At 40.2% G+C, this 21,148-nt stretch overlaps 1 protein-coding gene across 2 annotated transcripts in view; it reads left to right on the top strand.

Annotated features, from left to right (window-relative positions):
• The window catches only part of grik2 (glutamate receptor, ionotropic, kainate 2), a 214,978-nt gene that overhangs the window by 74,042 nt on the left and 119,788 nt on the right, over positions 1–21,148 (top strand). For both annotated transcript variants that reach the window (XM_040164475.2, XM_040164473.2), the window contains exons 5-7: positions 3,156–3,337; positions 11,781–11,834; positions 15,890–16,063. In XM_040164475.2, coding sequence (XP_040020409.2) covers positions 3,156–3,337; positions 11,781–11,834; positions 15,890–16,063 — 410 coding nt within the window. The remainder of the gene's footprint in view (positions 1–3,155; positions 3,338–11,780; positions 11,835–15,889; positions 16,064–21,148) is intronic.

Here is a 21,148-nt window from a genome sequence, read left to right as displayed (position 1 = left end):
ATGCATCGCTGCAGATCGGCTGTCTGGGGGAATCACTTTAACGTCCATGCGAGTGGTAATGATTGAAAGGAACTCTTCTTCCTTTTGGCGATGCACTCGGAGGGGAGTTGGGAGAAGAGAGCATGAGGGGCTGTGTCCATACGCAGATATTTATCACAGGCAGGCTGACCTGTTTTACGCTCAGGAGACTCCCAGACGGCCCCCTAATAAACGCTTGGACAGGATGAAATATTCATGCTGAGTTAAATATGGATCGTAGAGCAGTTGCCCCGCATTAAACATTGTCAATGCTTATCAGCACTGACACACCTCTTTTCTCCCACTCCAGGATTTTACCCATCTACATTTGAGACTGCCTGTCGATTTTGGGAAGGTATGAAGGAAGAAACCGCTGTGCAGAATGGAGTCTTAGACTAAGTCTTAGTCGTGAGAGGGAGGGACAGAGCACCCCGACATGTACTTGATGAGCGAATGTGGGAGTCACATGTGTCGGGCTGCTTCTATCAATGTTGCTAGCAGCGAAATAAACAGCAATACTGCTCCAGCAGTGGATGCCGTTTTTCTCCCGACATCTCACGCAACATCAAGCGCTCATATTGAATTTGACTAGTCAAATATAACACAGTAAAACACATACTTTTCATACACCCGTATAAACAAATTAAGTACAGTACTAATAGATCTTGGTCCCAGAAAGTGAGATGGTGGCCATCCCAATGGAATCATGGGAGGGACTAAATGGATCAGCTTGGGTCCATCTGTCCATTCCTCCCTCCATCTGCCATGTAAAGTAAATCTGTTTCTGCTCACTGGCTTTTTGAGATTCGGAGAAGCACTTTGCCAGTCCTTTGTTCAAATTCTTATTTGTTGGTCTCACTTCGATCACAACTTTAAAGTAGGTATATAAATTGACAGCGTTGAAGTCTGAACTCTGAGTCTTTTTTTATCGCTTTTCTGTAGTCATCAAATTCATGTGAGTGGAGTGTACACATCTGGCCCTGGCTTAGACTGAGAAATATTTCCTCATGCAACACAGAGGGAAGGCATGAAGGAAGGGTTAGGAGACACAAGCATCCAGAAGCTTAAGTTAATGGTCAAAAAACAACAGGAGCTTATTAAGGACAGTAAGGTCATTTCCTCTATTGTTTGTGACTATAACAGAAAACCATCACACAGTCAGTGTCTGCTTCATAAAAAAAAAAAAAATACATGTATATATTTATGCAGGCTACAAGATCCAGTTGAAAGCGCTGTGCTAAGCAGAGAATCATTTTATTATAATAATAGTTTCGTCTAAATATAGTTTTCTGATCATAATTCTTCTGTTAAAACCTTATATTTACATTTCTGTCTGTGTGGAATATATAATGTGTTGATTGGTGAGCGCTGAGACATTTAGTAAACAATGTATTTAGTCATTGAAGCTTATGTCCTTCGCCTTGGACTGGCTCATTTGCCCTGGTAAGCTCTGACAACTTTGCCCAGCTAACAGTCATGTCTTAAACCTCCCTCTTGAAATGGGTGTGTTTCTGTGTTTCTACACATACATTTGTAATTGACAGAATTGGTGTCATGCTGACTCCTTTAGAAAAATAGAAAGAATGAATTGACTCCAGGTACCCACCTTTTATATTTGCATCTGATACCAAAAGTATTCTGACCATTATGAACCTGTTTTTATCAAAATAAGAGGTTTTCTTCAACACAATAGTTTTATGTCCCTTTTATGAGTGTGTATAGCCAATGACCTTCTATCACAATCGTTCACTGTGGTTTTGACACAGTAACACATGGCTCAGCTTTAAACCTTTAACAGTGAGCTTCATTTATGTTGAACACAGCAATGTTTCTGACGTTATGAGCGGCAGCTGAGAGGTCATCTTGTCATGACATGGTTAAATTAGACACTGCCAGTGTCTCCCAGGCTATCACTCTGGGGATGTCATCATCAAAACATTAGTAATTATATTATAATATTATAGTCCTACCAATTTATTTGATATCCATAAGATGGAATTAGGTAAATATGTTTCCCTTTTTAGAGGGTGGGTGTCATTTTTTAATTTTCATTGACTCTGCGAACATGCACACAATGTTCTGCCGTGTTGACATGCACATACAGACTAAGATAATGCTTGATAGATATTGACTAATATATTGTCATGTGTGTGTGTTTAGTTGAGCGCACAGGCCGTTACCGAGGAGCCAGAACAAAGTAGCTGCAACATGTCACACATTGTCCTTTTCTTTACTGGATTCATACTCCACCATTTAATTATTTTACAATTATAATTACAGCTACACCTTTCCCCACCCTCATTTGTGTCTCCATTGCTACCTTCCAAAGTGAAAAGGAAGGTTAGCCTATACAAAAGTTATGAGTTAAAGCATTGATAAAATATGGATTAAGCAGAGAGGTTTATGAAACATCGGACACATTGACACCACATTTGACAAAACTACATTTGTATTCATTCATCAAGCACACGTACAGCATATCCATTATATGAACAGGTGGAAGTGAAAATCATTACTAGTTCCAGATTAATAACAAACAAAATGGATCGGCTACTGAGAAGAGAAATTCCGATTGATCATTCAGTCCATGTGTATATGTCAAAATTAAGATGGTTTTGATTCTTTTGGACTTCAATTAATTTTCCATTGCAAGGTTGACTTCACAAATATCCTAAACACAGCGGGGAGTGGCCTATAGAGGAAGAGAGGGATCAATAGCAGTATCAATGTCATCTATAGTGAATGATGTGCAATATTGATATATGTCTTTGTTCCGTTGTGTTTTGAAAGAATATTTGTATGGTTGCTTCGAAGTTTGCTGATAGTGAGGCGATGCGGACTGCTCTGTTGAGTCGGAAGGACACAAAGGACATGGGAAAAAAATTGAAAGGAAATATTGTGTACTGTGTGAGAACACACAGTAGGAGGGTGTCAGACGACATGGATTTCAACTGAACTGAACAGTAAATACATGAATCATAAGTAGCTGTTACCTCAATTACTGTTTAAATATATGTGCATATTTTCGAAAATGTATGTTTAGGGGAGTCGTTGCTCTCACACAATCCAAATTGGGCCACTTTCAATTGGGCAAAATACTTTTAAATATACTTTTTCCATCCTTGTTTTCTCCACAGGTCTGATTCGGTTGCAGGAACTTATAAAGGCGCCGTCCCGCTACAACATCCGGTTAAAGATCCGACAGCTGCCTGCAGAGACAAAGGATGCTAAGCCCCTTTTAAAAGAGATGAAGAGAGGGAAGGAGTTCCACATCATCTTTGACTGTGGCCACGAAATGGCTGCTGGGATACTGAAGCAGGTATGTGTGTATGTACATATTTGTCGGTGCAGCTCTATGCACCTGTGATCTTAAATCCTTGTGAAGGTGGTTGTCAAATGGAAACTACAGTGGGACACAGCTGTAAGGTCTGATCAGAAGAACAAAGCTTCTTTAGTTTGTCTGTTAACGCAAACTTCACTGTGACGGATAAAAGTTTGGCTTTACTTTTTATTTTGACACATTTTCTTCCATAAATACACAAAATTATCCTTATGATGATGAATGCGTTTCCTTCCTCTATTGTTCAGCTGGTTTCACAAATCTGCCCATGATGTCTTTTTTTAAACATCAGGGTTTTAGTCATTCATAGGATTGAGAGCATTTTATTGTCAAACTACAGTTGCACTAACATTAATACAATACAGGCAGTACAGTGCACTTTTTTATATTAGGGGTCCTCAACCGATATTTTCCATTCTAAAATTCTAAGAAATAACAGTGGAACTGCTCATAGCATGAGGTTATACATCAGGACCAGCAGTCTTAATTCTTTACTTGTATGGATCTTTAATAACGTTTTAACCACTGCAGTCATCACCTCTTTTGCAACCCCCTTTGGAATAGTAGCCTTTTGTGGTTCGGTAGGATGTGCCCCCCTAAACGAAGCCTCTCCTGCTGCGCCGGCCTTCTTTCCTCCGTTTGTTGGACAGATATGTTTTTTTCAGTTATTATTATGAAAAAAAAACATTTATTTATTTTGCCTAGCTATTTTCTTTTGTGATTGTGAAATCTGGTGAGCGCTTGCTAGAATGCTAACATCACCGAAGGTTTTGGCGTTTAATATTTGTTCAACAGCTGATTTGAAGATAAGGCTGCCACTGGTAGTTCACAAGCTCTTAGTAGGGACCAGTACTATATATAGTGATGAGGAGAAGTAATGTGTTTTAGTTGCCCAATCCCAACAAACTTAGCTTTCCAGTAAGTACAGTTTCCATGTAGAAGATGTCCAAGAAAGAAAGGTTTCTTTGAGGAATCCATCAAATGTACAAATATAAAACACTGCTTTCCCACCATGGAACTCTACAGTTTTTGAAGGAGACATGCCAAAATAGTCCAGATGCCATGATGGAAACCTGGAATGACTGCCAGAGGTAATAAAAGCAGTAAACATAGCGGCTATGATGTTTTAAAACTAATTATCTCTAATTTATGACTCGTGAGTCATCTCATTATCTCATGGTGGAACACTGTGTATCATGACTTGATGAATCATCAAAATGAATTTTTTTGCATCTTTCTTATTCTGTACATTACATTACATTTAGCTGACGGTTTTATCCAAAGGGACTTAAAATAAGTGCATTCAACCATAGGGATACAAAGTGCAATTTCATCAAATAAGACAATTTACTATAGATAAGTGGCGTGACAAGTACAATTTAAGTGCTACAGTTAGTTAGTGTGTTAGTGGAGGTAGAGTCTGAAGAGGTGTGTCTTTAGTCTGAAGATGTGAAGGCTCTCTGTGGTCCTGGTGTCTTTAGAGAGCTCGTTCCACCATTTAGGAGCAGGACAGCAAAGAGTGGAGATCTAGTCGAGTGTTTTGCTCTCAGTGCGGAGGAACAAGCAGTTTATCACATGCAGAGCGGAGAGTGCGGGTCTGGATGTAGGGTTTGACCATGTCCTGGATCGAAGCTGGACCCGATCCATTCACAGCACGGTAGGTGAGCACCAATGTTTTGAACTAGATGCGTGCAGCCACCGGTAGCCAGTGAAGAGAGCGGAGGAGTGGAGTAGTGTGGGAGAATTGACCAGTTGAGCTGCTGCATTCTGGATGAGCTGCAGAGGCCGAATGGTGGTAGCAGCGTGTATCTACAGGATCGTGTTCGTGCAGTAATACTTGCATGAGTGGTGCTCTATGGTCTATGGGATATGTTTTCCTCCACATGATGGATGCTGTTGATCTGGATGAAACACAGAGGCTGTATACGTTGTGATAATGACACTTTACATAAGGACATACTATTTCATCAGTTGCACTATATTATTCCCAGTGATAAAGTAAAGGCTACAAGCTTTTGCTTGTCCTTGTACACTAGACTTTAGCTCTGAACTCACAATTCTACATAATGGCGTTTCTATGCAGCAGAAGAATGTTATTTGACATAAAAGAGAAACATTGCAAGGAGTAACTTAATTAGCAAGCAGTCATATTTCTTATACTATCAGGATTTATCCAATATTAAAGACACATTATTTCCCCCGGCACTCTGTCACTCTCCCAGGGTTTTAAGTATTAGATTGCTGGGTAAAGGTCAAGGACTATTCTGTCATTCAGAGAAACCTTGCTAATGGGACATAATGAAAGACTTCACTGTCCTCATTTGATCTCATTACATTGCAAGCTGAAAAGTTAGAGATTTTCATATCCAACAACAGCTACCAGCCTTTAACTCCAAATGGGTTATGAGGAAAACAAGGCCGTCAATTAGCAAACACTAGTCATTTCATTCCTATGTCTGGTAAAGAGTTGTCCGAATATGTGATGTACAAGTGCAACCAGGGAAAAAGTGTTAATGAACATTCCTAATAAACATAATGATCTATTTACATTTTCTATAATAATGGTTAGACATTGCAAAACAGCAAGAAATTAATGACAATCAATAAGAAAGGAAATAAACAGCTGAACAATAAAGTCTACCAGTAGGATAGAATATTACAGAGGTTGTACTTTATTGTCCAATAATGTAACAGAGATCATAATTCATAATATTTATTTCATATTGCTATGAAAGGTTCTCCCTCATACAACTGTATTTAGTTACATGGAGATTGCATGTCGCTAAACACCCAATTGAGATCGGCTTGTGCCGTGCTGACAAAGGAACCGGCCACCGGAACCTGCCGTTCTGACAAAGGAACCGGCCACCGGAACCTGCCGTTCTGACAAAGGAACCGGCCACCGGAACCTGCCGTTCTTACAAAGGAACCGGCCACCGGAACCTGGCGTTCTGACAAAGGAACCGTCCACCGGAACCTGGCGTTCTGGCAAAGGAACCTGCCGTTCTGACAAAGGAACCGGCCATCGGAACTTGGCGTTCTGGCAAAGGAACCCGCCGTTCTGACAAAGGAGCCGACCACCGGAACCTGCCGTTCTGGCAAAGGAGCCGACCACCGGAACCTGCCGTTCTGACGAATGAGCCGACCACCGGAACCTGCCATTCTGGCAAAGGAGCCGACCACCGGAACCTGCCGTTCTGACAAAGGAACCTGCCGTTCTGACGAATGAGCCGACCACCGGAACCTGCCGTTCTGACAAATGAGCCGACCACCGGAACCTACCGTTCTGACAAAGGAACCTGCCACCAACCACTTTTCGCACTCGGCGTCATTCCTCGTCAGGGCGAGTCTCGCGACCGCCGGCAGTGTCCTTCCAAGAAGACCCGACCCAAACTTGGTATGAGAGAAGAACTTTGCCGGAGAAACTAGAGCTCGACTCAGATCAGCCTGACCTCATGATCGGAAAACGTACCGGCGTGAAAGGGAAGCTGCACACATGGCGCTTCTACACCTGGGATGTTTAGCCAGCTAGTTAACATGGCATGACGTCGCTGTGTTAACGTTAACATCGCTACACAGCTGCGACGCACGCTCACAGGACTGCGGTGAGGACACACAACCAGGACGTGGATGAAAACAGGGACATTTTTATCCAAAATAATTTTTAGTTTTGTGGGGATTTTGAGTTAGTCTTTCCTCAACACAGTGATTGGGTGTTTCCCCAAAACACACAAGTTCATCTCAATATATACATATACATGTTCTAATAGATTTCATATATAATATATATTGAATATATTATATCATATTTATAATAGTTACGATATGGTAGTTATATCATATTCATATTTTGTTTTTTTGTTATTTAGTTTCCAGCTACATCACCAGCTAGCTTTATCACTGTCTCAATAGTTAGTGTCTGGTGGAAAATAAACGTGCAAAGCTGTCCAAATCAAGATCTTAGCAGAGCTAGAAAGAGCGAAACTAAATCCAGAGAAAAATAATAAAAGTTTATCTTACTTCATCTTTAAATGCTACAGCACAAGTGGTAAGTGCTTTTGTATCTCTTTGATAACTTTGACGTATGCTTTAAACTTGAGCAGCAACTGTAACTAAACAGCATGCAAGAACTGCCCTCAAGTGACACTAAAAAATTGAATATGAGCTCTAAAAGGTCAATGTCACTCGTCTGTTATCACAAGGTCCTGGAAATGGCGCCATGTGACTCACTACTGAGTGGGCAGGCTTTTAGATGAAATGCTGGAGGCTTTCTCAAGGTTTCCCACCTTCTACCAGCAGCCATTATCCCTTCCATTCTATTTAATCATCCTTTCCACACAGTCCTAATCTGTGATTCATATTGGTTCAGTGAGTTTCTACACTGCGGGCAGGACTTTGACACCACCGTATAGCACCATACAGCCTGAATAGGGTAGCATACAGCCAGCAGACACACACACACACCATCGAGATGATAATAGAATTATGCAAAGAAAGGTTCTACTTTAGAATATCATCTCAGAGGTGCATTCGTAGAGACAGATTGTCTTGGTAATGTTGCGAATGAGTACATTCCTCGCTTGGTAAGATGAAAGGCAATCAAAGACAGACAGTCAGGGACACTTAAGTAAAATGACAGGCCGGTTCATCCCCACAGAATGGAAAGAGTCTGCTTTTGTTTTTTTGCTGGTAAATTGAGAGTTTTGCCTACCGTGCAGAGCTTAGCAACTTCAACTAGTTTTAACTTTTTTATTTCTTGTGAATTGATGAGCAGTTATTATAATCTCTACAAAAATAGTAAATTTTTGTATCATGAACGATTTCCTTTTCTTGCTCGGACCTGAACTTTGATTTTGAATGTTACAGATACTATTGAAATCTCATGAATAGTTGTCTGTGTCATTGCGTAAGCTCAGTGGTAGGCTGGAAACCTATAGCCTATTCCCCTGAACCTGACATGATCTCTGGTGGAGGTCAAGTCAAGTCAAGTCATTTTATTTTGTATAGCCCATAATCGCAAATTACAAATTTGCCTCAGAGGGCTTTACAGTCTGTACACATACAACATCCTCTGCCCCGAAACCCACCATCGGCACAGGAAAAACTCCCCAAAAAATGAAAAAACCCTTACAAGAGGGAAAAAAGGGAAGAAACCTTAGGGAGAACGTCAGAGGAGGGATCCCACTCCCGGGATGGACAGACTACAATGGATGCCATGTGTACAGAATGAACAATGTATAATACATGCAATTCATATGACAGAAATGATTCAAGTAATTGTGAGTAGTAAGCCAGGCGCACAGCAGGACCACTGCAGGGGCAACCACCATCAGATAGAACCACCATCCACAGAAGCCTGTGGGGAGGGAGAGCACAGAGATTTTAGGAGAGGGTAATGTCCGTTTATGAGTACAGTAATATGATAAATATCTAAAATAATGATGATGATGATGATGGCAGCAGCAGGCGTCAGCATGGCCACGGTAGGTGTCAGGACCAGGGTCAAGACATTCTTGAAGTCTAACTAACTGGTCCGTCTCTTCTGGCTTGATCGACAGATACAGTTGAGTATCTTCTGCATAACAATGGAAGTTTATGCGGTGTTTCCTGATAAGATCGCCCAAAGGAAGCATATAGAGGGTAAATAAAATCGGTCCAAGTACAGAACCTTGTGGGACTCCGTGACCAACATTGGTGGTCTTTGAGGATTCACCGTTTACAAGCACAAACTGTGATCGGTCCGATAAGTAGGATTTAAACCAGCTGAGTGCAGTTCCTTTGATACCAATTAAATGTTCTAGTTTCTGCAACAGGATACAATGGTCTATGGTATCAAATGCGGCACTGAGGTCCAGCAAGACAAGAAAAGAGATGAGTCCTTGGTCCGATGCAAGTAGAAGATCATTCGTAATTTTCACCAGTGCTGTTTCTGTACTGTGATGCACTCGAAATCCTGACTGGAAATCCTCGAACAAAGCATTGTTTTGTAGAAAGTCACATAATTGATTTGCGACGGATTTCTCAAGGATCTTAGAGAGGAAGGGAAGATTAGAGATAGGTCTGTAGTTAGCCAACGCCTCTGGAGCAAGAGTAGGTTTCTTAAGAAGAGGTTTAATTACAGCTACCTTGAAGGACTGTGGTACATGTCCTGTCAACAAAGACAGATTCATAATATCTAATAAGGATGTGCTAACTAAAGGAAAAACTTCCTTAAGCAGTTTGGTGGAATCGGATCCAAGAGACAAGTAGAAGATTTAGACTTTGAAAATAAAGAAGTCAGTTGATCAAGGTTGATGGAAGAGAAGGCATCCAAACAGGCATCAGGGCCCACTGCTGCATCCAAGGTTCCTACATCGGAGGACAGGTCGGCACTGGTTGAAGGCAGGAGACCATCAATTTTCTCTTTGATAGTCAGAATCTTATCATTGAAGAAGTTCATGAAGTCGTTACTAGTGAGGTCCAAAGGAATACACGGCTCGACAGAGCTGTGACTCTCTGTCAGTCGGGCTACAGTGCTGAAGAGAAACCTGGAGTTGTTTTTATTTTTCTCTATTAATGATGAGTAATAAGATGCTCTTGCGTTACGGAGAGCCTTCTTATACGTTTTAAGGCTGTCTTGCCAAACTAGCCTAGATCCTTCTGATTTGGTGGAACGCCATAATCGTTCAAGTTTCCGCACAGTTTGCTTTAGGTTCCGTGTTTGAGGGTTATACCACGGAGGAGACTTCCTTCTTGTTGCTATTCTTCTTTCCAGAGGAGCAATAGCATCCAGCGCCACTCTCAAAGAGCCTGTAGCAGTATCGACAAAATTATCGATCTGGGACGGACTGAGGTTCTCACAGGAGTCTTCTTGTATCTTGAGGCAGGTCACTGAACTTAGAGCAGAAGGAATGGCTTCTTTAAATAAGGATGCAGCGGTATCCGATAAGCGTCGACTGTAGAAACCTTTGGCAGGAGGAGGTGGTTCTGATAGTAGAAATTCAAAGGTTATCAGACAATGGTCCGACAGGAGAGGGTTCTGTGGAAAAATTGTTAAATGTTCAATCCCAATCCCATACACAAGCACCAAGTCGAGAGTGTGGTTAAAACAGTGAGTTGGTTTATTTACACACTGACAGAAACCAATTGAATCTAACAATGAAAGAAATGCAGTACTAAGGCTGTCGTTGTCGACATCCACATGAATGTTAAAGTCACCCACAATAATTACCTTGTCCGTTTTAAGGACCAAACTCGTTAAGAACTGTGAAAATTCAGAAAGAAATTCTGAATAAGGACCTGGGGCCCTGTACACTATTACAAGCATCAGGTCAAGCATAAAACAAATCCATTCATGTAACCTCAACACGTTACTTTACATACTCTATATCAGGGGTCCCCACACTTTACCGGGTCGCAAGCTACTTACCAACTAACCAAGTCATGGCAATCTACCCCCTTCCCTCCGTGACTGCTGATTGGGGGGATAGCGGTGAATAGCAACGGTGACGCGCTCCAACAACACAAGTCTGAAATTGAAATGAAGTTAAATGCGTCCGTTAGTAAGCAAGAGTCGCTAGTTAGCATTGGCATTCATTTCAGTCATCACCCGCGGTAGACTGCGCATGCGTGACGTGACGTCATTTTTTTTTGCAATGGCGCGCAATCGACTGGTACTGCCTTTGAGATCGACTGGTCGATCGTGATCGACCTATTGAAAGACACGCTACTTCCCACATTGGCATGAGATGTAAATCTTCATGTGAAGAATTGTATTACTAAATATTGACACAATTCCTGGAATAATGGGCTGCATTATCATATCCATCTGTGTGGTGAATTAAAACACAAACTCTGGCATATTTACACTGTTTGTTGCTCCACTCTGTTAGGGAAAATTGTTCATGAGCTACTTGCACTTTCCCTGGCATTGCAAATAAAGTCTGTTCTAAAGAAAGCCAGCACTAAAAGCATCATATTGTCAAATCCACAGCAGAAATAACACATGAAACACTTAAAACACTCACAAGCTGTTTTGTTTTTTTCCATAAGGTTGTAAAGGCCAGCTTCCAAAAAAACACCCACAGTAACTCCAACCTGGACCTCATTATTGTGTGATGACTTCCTTATATATGATTCCCAGATGTCCCTTGTTTATATATTGTGATATCCTCCATATTTCTCTGCAAATGCCAAGTGATGAGACTGAGCTCTGTCTTCTGCTTTATTTAGCTGTTTTTATTTTTGGTGGGCGTTTGTTTCTTATCTCTGGTGGTTGCAGCAATGCAGCGGAATATATGCCTCTTCACATTACATGGTACTACCGCCGGTAATTCAGGCACACAGAATCTGACAAAATCTTCTATGTGCTTCCCTATTCATTTATAAATCCTTCACTCTCCCAATCTCTCTCTCTGCGTCCTTCTGTCACTCTCTTTCTTAGGCTCTTGCCATGGGGATGATGACAGAGTATTATCACTATATCTTCACCACACTGGTAAGTAGAGAACTACGAATGGTTGCATCCCAAAGAACTAGACAACCCTGCTCTTCATTCTTCACTTTCTCCGCTATTCGTTTAATATTCATTACGTTGAATCATTCTTTGTCCCTTTAATGCTCTTTCCCAGAGCCAAAGAAAATAACAGCATAGTTGTAGACATCAAGTGAGTGAGGACACCAAGATGGCTGATTACTTTCTTTTGCTTAATAATATTTGGAGTTTCTCCACTCTCACATCTTATTTCTTGTATTCTTCTTTTAAGCAATTATGAAACAATTTATTACTGTTTTAGTTTGTTACCAACACCAAGTGAAAGGCCAACAGCAGAGTCTAAATGGAGCTTGATGCTGGTTAACTCTCGCCCTTTTTCCCCACATTGACCACCAACATCATCACAACAATAAAGTTACTCTTAGTAGCTTTAAAGCGAATGCCCTGCCTCCTCCACAAACTGGTTATTTTCTTGGATGCGTAGGTCCTATTTGTCCTTCATACCTTCTCATCCCCAAGGATTTTTAAAAAAAGCTACATGCGTCATACTTCAAGAGAAAATTGGCGTTGAAAGTCTTGCCCAAGGGCATTTGAAAATGTAGACACCAGCGGGGCATGTAACTGACCCTGGGATTAGTGGGTGAACCTCAGCCCCCCTTTCCCAATAGACCAGCAATATGAACGAGACTATTGCTAGGTTCCCTGTATGAATATTTAAATATGTATTACTTTTGCAACAAATCTTTTTCTAAGTGCTGAGCAGGAAGCCTATGAGACACTAGTGAGCATGTGCCGTAGAAAAGGAGATAATGTTTTTGTGTTTGTGCTGAGGAAGATGGGAGTCAGCAAGAGGCTCTCAGGGGGCCATGCTTGGTCACCTACTTGTATTATAAGAAGAAGCTCATGACGAGTGTCCTTCAACAATAAGTCAAACTCTACACAAAAAATCCTACTGTGGTAAACCTCAATCAGCTTGCTGTTTCCATCTGTTCTTTCACCACTACTTATTTTTCACTACAAAGACAAAGTCATGTTGGGTGTGTTAGTTTTCTCTCTCCCCTTTATCTTCCCTTTCCTCATATTTTTCCTTCCTGTTGGTTATCTTCCTCCCCACTTCTGCTGCCGCTTTTTATTAGGATAGTTGATATAATAAGCAGTGGTAGTAGTCATGATATTACTTGAAGCAGGAGTATTTCTTTGTCACAATCTTGAAAGTCAGTTAGAAATATGTAAATAAAGAGTGTCATCTAGAGTCTAGGCATACAAGTGAAATCACAACTATTTCCTTTGGAGTAGGGAGAGCTGAGGCAGAAGATGGTGTCACTACGTATTTATGACCTCAATGTAAAGGCCTGGAGTGCGTAGCTCTTGTATTGTGTGGCTCTGTAAATGACCTCGGCTTTGTCTGTATGAACAGAGTGTGGACTTTCTACTCAGTCAAATGTTAAACCACACATATCTGCATATGTCCACACACTACTCTACATTGTTCTAAATTCCCTGACTTGACAGACTTCTTTTTCAGTCCATGATCCAAACATACTGTTGAATTGAAACTTTTATTGAAATCCCATGCTAGTCTCATCAGAGGCATTTATCTGCAAAGTATGTTTGACTGTTTGGGATTTGTCATGTTGTGTGGGGCCTACCTGGCATTGGAAAAACAAACAATCATTTACAGTTAAATGAACAATAGAATATAGAACTCAACTTGAAAATGCATTTCATGCTGAAAATGCATTGGAATGCTAAAAGACACAATTCAAAAAAGCTGAAATTAATCTTAAAAAATGCTGGAAATTGCTGAAAATACAGAAATTGCAGAAGCTGAAGTGGACTAAAAAAGCATTTCCTGCAGAAAATGCTAGAAGCTGAAATGAATGTGAAAAAAATGCTGAAAATACAGAAATGGGAGAAGCTGAAGGGAATTTTAGATTTGCTGAAAATGCAGAAATGAGAAAAGCTGAAATGAATTGCAAAAATTATAATACAGAAATTAATATTAAAACATTGCTGTTAATTCGGACATCAGAAAGGCTGAATTTCAGACATCAGAAAAGCTGAATTTGTTTTAAAGAATTGTTGAAAATACAAAAATGTGAGTTGAAGTTGAAGAAGCTGAAATTAAACAACGGTGATTTTGAGAGACCCAAGACTCTACCAAACGCGACCAAGTGGTTTATATGTCTGTCCGGTAATATATACGGCTCTACGAGCAGTTTTACAAAACGTGTACCCTCTTTTTTTTTTTTTTTAATATGTCGGCAGATTTGTATTGGATCCTATGGGGCTTTAGGCACAGGTTGTCTCACTCTCGGGCTCATCAGGCCAAAAGTAAATAACTGGTTCCATAGCCACATGAGTCAACCAGCACAACCATGCCATCGTTTTTATTAAAAAAATGAAGCCTAAAAAGTGTATATTGTGGCCGTGAGGGCAGAAGTCCAATCTTTTTTTAACCTTCCTCGCACTCTAGATCTTCAGCCGTCACTCTAACAAACGCGATACACACTAATGTAAAACTCAGAAACGGACCGAAAAATGAATGAAACATAATCTGTGATCATGAAAAAAGTAGAATAGATATCAACAAGCTGTTTTTATGAAATAGTTTAGACTTTCGTAAACATTTTAAAGTTTAAATGCTGTCTGTAGCTTGGGAAAGCTGAACAATTTGAAAGTTGAAGAAGTTTAAGAGGATTTGAAAATGAACATTGGAAAACTATGTTAAAATATATTTGATAATTGATTTATATGAATTCAAGCATAAGAGGTAGAAAGCTACCTATAGCACCCTTAGCACACTTCTCTTGAATGAGCTGAACATTAACATTTTTGAACAGTTTTAATAGCTGAAAGTATGAAGGAGTTGAAAGGTTATAAAGCATTCCAAGTATAAAGTGCACAAGCAAACAACAATACTATACTATAAAGTGTATTTCAATAGTCAGTCAGTGACGGACCCTGCTGCCGACCGCAAGAAACTGTGTGGCGTGAGGTCTTGGTCCTGATTGACCTACTGACAGATGGCAAGGACACAAACAGTTTTTATCCAAGGTGAGAGGGGTCAGCTACAGTCTTTCTTGGTGGCTTCAGGGAAAGACGTCCTGGAGGGATGGCAGATTGCAGCCAATCACCCTCTCTGCAGAGCAAATTACACTTACAACTTTTCTTATGATTATATTGCAAATAAAGGCATAAAACCATGTTATGGAAAAGGACAACTTGAATAGGTACACTATAATGAACAACAACAGCGAGGCTATGTAGTCCAAACCGAGACAGTAAACTTTATTATTACTTACAAGACCAAATCTGTGCCTTTGATTCCTGTTTTTTTATAATAAAAACACTTTTTACTATTTATACTGCATAACTGTTTACGCAAAAGAACTCAGTCACATTCCTTTCATTGATAATAGAAAAATTCTCACTAGACAACGGTGTAAAATCATCAAAAGAGGACATTTAATGTTTGCTAACAGGAGACAGATTTGACACACATACAAGTCAGGAGCAGGAATATACAGTTGGAAGGTAAACATGCTAAAACAGGGGAGGGCACTCGGCAACACCCAGGTGCTGGTAGTGGACCTCGGATGTAGACGATCATCTTTGCCACCACAAATAAACATTAGACCCACAAACATCTTGATTATCAGATGGCCCAGAACACCATGTGCCTCTATGGGGAAGAACACAGACTTTTTGTTGTACTAAAGTGGAACATTATTGCAGTTTTTCCAAAAATCGAAGATACATTTAGTACCCATCACAAATATGCATTGCTCTATCTTTTTACAATGGTTGTTTTTTACAATGCAATCCTACAATAACCCACTGTCCAAGTTCAATAAGACAACTACCAACACCTTTTAAGCTGAATTATTAACATTCTGGATATTGTTTTAATCAATACAAATTCAAGTGAGTGGTTTGATGTGAGCTATGTGCTGCAACACAACAGGTCATCTTTTTTGTTTTAAGTATAAGGCTGATGATTGATTTAATATAGTGTGCCTCTCCTTTTTTCTAATGTATTTTCCTTTACTTCCCAGGATCTGTTTGCACTGGACGTGGAGCCTTACCGATACAGTGGTGTGAACATGACAGGCTTCAGGATACTCAACACAGAGAGCAGCCAAGTGGCCTCCATTGTCGAGAAATGGTCCATGGAGCGACTGCAGGCTCCACCCAAACCTGACTCTGGTCTACTGGACGGCTTCATGACCGTGAGTTTTACGAACAAAATGAATGCGTGGTGAATCAATGAATGACTCTGTAGTTTGTCAGCAATCCGTTTTCATGGCATCCATCTGCTCAGTGTATCTCAGGTTGATTCCCATGGGTCTGTCGAGTCTTTTGCTGAGAACATACTCCAATACATTTAATTTGCTTCAATGATCTCCATGTTTGTCTTCTGATGTCCTTTTCACATAATTTAATTTGGACAAAAGAAATATTTAATATAAGAGCTATGACAGGAGAAAAATATTTTTCCTGTTAGTAGGTCTTAATGTAGATCTTAATGTAGGTTTATTCATTTTGTTGGTTTGATAAATTATAAGAGTTATAAACTACACCCATACAACAGCGATAAAAGTTCAATGATGATAATAGCTAGAAATAGGTCAACATCAAGGCGTCCTACCTTACAGAAACAAACCACTGACCACCAATATTAACTCGATGTGGCCATGACTCATTCAGGGTCTGCTGCAGTGGTTGGACACTAGCCCCTTTCATCCTACCCACGGAAATCCTTCAGTGAGGCATCTCTCACTTTCCACATTGATGATTTTTTTATATTGTATCTACTTGAAAACGAACTATTTTGCTTCTTTGACGAAATCTTTGAAAATAGAAATTGTTTATGTAGAGCGGAGGTCTTGTGGTATAAACATCAACTTTATTGATTTAACTTATGCCTTTTGTCTTGTGGTGTGCTTCGGAGTCAAGATGAAACACATAACATTTTAAATTGGATGGTTATTAAGCAGAAACAAAAATTCAAAGGTGAAACATATAAACACATAATCTGTCAATGACAAATATTGAAAGGTTATATGGTCATGTGAATTCAGACCGATTGCCCCAGACTGTGAGGGAAGCAAGAGGAGTGTCCATAGGGGGCATGAGTGAAACTATTATTGGTTCATACACTGGAGGAGTGGAACTAAATGGTGGTAGCAAGTCTGCGCAGATGAGGCATTCATCAAAACCACTTTCATTTGAAAACATTTAATATAGCAATGTATATAGCAAGTGGCGTAACATACAATACAGAAAAGAGAATCATAAGATATCAATTTGTGAACACATAAGTGAGAAAGAACAGCTTCAAATGTCATTAGGAGTCCTTTATCATGCCCTCTGGAAATACAAATTTGAAATAAAAAATCCAATATGATTTTCACATATTTTTTCAGAGAAAGATTGCAACAACACCTTCTACATGTTACATGTTTTGTTTCTGGTCTGCTCTCGGGGTCTGTGTAGTTTTATTGATGTGTAGAAATCTTATCAATTTTCTGATACTTTGAAGAAGTGTTTTTAACTGTAAATAGATCATAACCTTAAGTAGTAGTTAGGTAAGTAACACTACTATGGGCACATAATGGAACAAAGGAGATGGCCACCCCAAAAAGTGTTTGCTCCTCCCTTTTACTCTGATCATCTTTTCTTTGGCAACCACGCCAAAGAGCGTCTACTCACCAGAGACATGGAATGGGAAGGAAAAGAGAATAAAGGATGAGATAGCAGAAATGAGAGTAAAAAGTTAAAAAAAGAAGGAAAAACAGACTGGGTGAAGGAAAGGCAGAAGTGAAATCACAGTCATTGTGTTTTATTCCCGCACGGATGGATTGAGGTGTTAAATGTCTGCCCATTGAAGCCGATGTAGCCACTTGGTCTGATTCCAGTTGGAAAGCTCTGGCGGCAACAACATGTCGGCTGCTGATTGAAAACAGTGGCTTACTCTGGGGAATAATGTTTTTCAATTGATATCGGGGAGTGGGTGTTACTCAGTTTAAGCCTATTTGTTGGATTTGTGGCTCAATCAATACATTTTCCCAGTTGAGACCCACAATGGACTGTGTGTGTAATAGCTGTACCTTTTCAAAACACAAAAAGCAATTCAATGACGAGAGACTTCCTGAATTTAACAAAAATGTATTAAACAAAGCCTAAATATGAATAGGGCAACGTCTTTGGAGCTTGGACTTCTTCCTGCCGTAGAATAAACCAGAGATTAGTTGAGGCATATTCCCCAAAACAAGATGTAATTGAATGAATAAGATAAGAATAAGAATAAGATACTTCAATACTGTGGCCAATGAGATGTCAAGGCAGGAATGTCATCCTGAGCTGACGTTTAACAGGGATAGAGCTGGTTAGGGTAACATATGTATAGTAGCTGACATGAATTAAATTTACGATAGAGGTCAAGTGTAATCAGAAAACGATAGAGTAGGGTCTCAATCGACCAGAGACGAGGATACAGAGTCAAGAGCGACTGCAAGACATTATAGCGAAGGGTTGACCACAGTAAGGCATGTTGGGATTACAACAGATCCCAAAGTGAAAGAGGGGGTCTCGATAGACTGCATGATGGGAGAGGTTGGGGTCGAGTGGTGGTCCCATAAGCCCGCAGATAAGATTGTTGTGATGTAACAGTCAGGGTCAAGTGAGACCCTTAGAACAGACTTGGTTGCCTGGGGGCACCCTTTCAGAACCATTTGACTGGTCAAATTGCACCAGAAATAAGAAATGATGTCAGCTTGACTGGTTGCTTTAGACCGTGAAATCAGAAATTTTTTCAGCTTTACGGATCAACCTTCAGACCTTTTCTTTCAGAAATGGAAAATGGTCCCGTTAGATGAGGAAACAGTCAGGTTAAGCCAGCGCACATTCACATAGGAATTTGTAGACATGGTATATATGTATCCTACAATTACTGTCTAGGATTTGTTTGCGTAGGTTAGTGGCAGAGTGTTGCTGTGTCAAAACGGGGGCGGGGGAGCAGTGGTTGCTAAGGTGGTGCTGGTACCTTCAACTAGCATGGGTGGCCTCGAATAGTTCTTCTAGAAGGCTTGAAGGTCTGGCACCCCGCTGCCAGGTGTTATGCCAAGCAGTTTGGGTGGTTGGGAGAGGAGAGTTAGTGTTAGTGTTTTTTGCTGGGTTACAACGGTCCTGCTGGAAATTGGTGAAGGCTGGATTTCTGAGGATCGCAACGGAGCGTGGTGATGGATATATATTATATAAATATTTTTTATTGTGTGCGTGCTGAAAATGTCAACTGACAGTAACAGAGAACAGTTTGACAGGGCAGGCAAGTACTAAACGATCCCGCCCAGTCAGCTGACGAAAGGATGTGTGTCGTCATCTTTATGTTTATATTCAGTTCTTTTATTCTTGTTTTATGCTGTTGAGATTAATCAGGCCTGTACAGCTGAAAGGTTAATTTTTGATCCATGACTCGCAGGTGTAAGTAAGGAGTGTGCCCTCGCACCCTGAAATCAGTGAATTGATGGTATATGAGTTTGAAGGTTGGGATTGATTAATTAGACAAATGGCAATTACTCAGCAGCTAATGCATATTGACATGGTGAAAGGTTCCCAAAACGTTCGATTAAGGGCTTCATTTGTGTGCTGTATTTACGGTTTTAAGTGCTTAAGTAGTGAACTGCTGATGTGCTGTAATTTATGGACTGACAGATCATGACAGTGAGTATGCAGTCAGGAGAATTTTCTTTCACACACCAAACAGCACCCTTTATTAACACAATATTGGTGGGGGTGGCTGCTTGAACACTTTGGCTGATTGCAGAATACAATCAAAGCCACAGTTCATCTATGTTTAAATTTAATTGAAACAATTAAATTTAAACATAGATGGGAGTTGCTACTTCTCCTAAATTGTTAATAAGTGATGAGAAAAGAGATATTTGTACAAATCCATCACACTTCCTTTCATTGAGGGCACATTTATTTCACAATAATTCACGAAATGAAAAAATAATGGGGCACCACCCTACAGAGGAACTAAAACCCAAACTATAAACCAGGTCTCATTATTGATATTCACATTACCATACATTAGTCATATTAAGAGTAAAAAATTCAAACACTATACTATGGGTCCAGCCACAATCAAAGCACAAAGTAATCACAGAAAACTACCTTAAAGCAGTGGTCCCCAACCACCGAGCCGCGGACTGGTACTTGTCTGTGGGCCATTTGGTACCGGGCCGCACTACAGAAAGAATTTTTTTCTTTTTTTTTTTCTGAAAAATGTTTTATTTTGAAAATTGACCGGATTCTCTCCTAATTATGGGCGCTCGTCCCTCTTGACATAATTCTCAAGCGTCACCAAGCGTTTACAATTGTCCCCTCTTACCGTGCACAGCAGTTTTCGCCCACCAGCAAACAGAAAGCACTCGACTCCTTCCCTCCCGTTATTCCGCCGGACCTTCTTGACCGGTCCGCGAAATATTGTCTTACATGAAACGGTCCGTGAGGTAAAAAGGTTTGGGGACCACTACCTTAAAGCATAACAGAAAACTAATACTAATTTGATCAATATTATTTAAAATCAACAGAAACTGTATCTATGTGTTGTGTGTGTGTGTAGCTAAGGAGGGAGAGAACTATACTGTAAATGAAAAAGGGGGTTAACTGGAAGTTAAGCTAAATGTGCTAAGCGTCTCCCTCAAATAGTTAAACCTGTCACTAGGTAAATCTATATGTGTAGAGGGACTAGGGTCACAAAGGGCCGGAAAGTTTCCAAAAACTTTACATGGGAAGTTTAGCACGGGGAAAAGGAAGGTGAACCAAACCCCCCACCCCGTAGCTAGCTATTGTAACCCAAATCTACGATATTGACGTAGACCTGAAAGGAATCAGGGAAAAACCAGAGGCTTGAGGAGCTTAATTCATTTTACATTTAGAAGTTTACTTAATTTTGGGAGCGTGGGGCGAGATCCTAGGGAATACAATTTTATTCAATGTTTATGTTGTTCAATGAAATAATAAAGTTCTACTCACAAATGAATTATGTCAGAAATGTAAATTGTATTAGAAATGTTTTCATGCATGTCTGCTTATGACAAACCAAATGTTGATAAGGCGACAGTTAAATTACCCCCAAAGTTTCAGTTTATTTGTGTTAATTTCCATGGAAAGTGTACAACTTTGAATATTCCCTGAATTTTGCAAGCCTATGATGGACAGGGGATTTGGTTAGTAAATGATAAAACAAAAAGTAAGAAGAAAACACTCAAAGCCGCCACACAATAGCAGTTAACATCACAGTCCAA

This window comes from Gasterosteus aculeatus, chromosome 20 (genome assembly GCF_964276395.1).
Source record: "Gasterosteus aculeatus chromosome 20, fGasAcu3.hap1.1, whole genome shotgun sequence".
In the NCBI taxonomy this organism is placed as follows: Eukaryota; Metazoa; Chordata; class Actinopteri; order Perciformes; family Gasterosteidae; genus Gasterosteus; species Gasterosteus aculeatus.
Note: the sequence above shows the minus strand (reverse complement) of the source record. Positions and strands in the feature narration are given on the sequence as shown.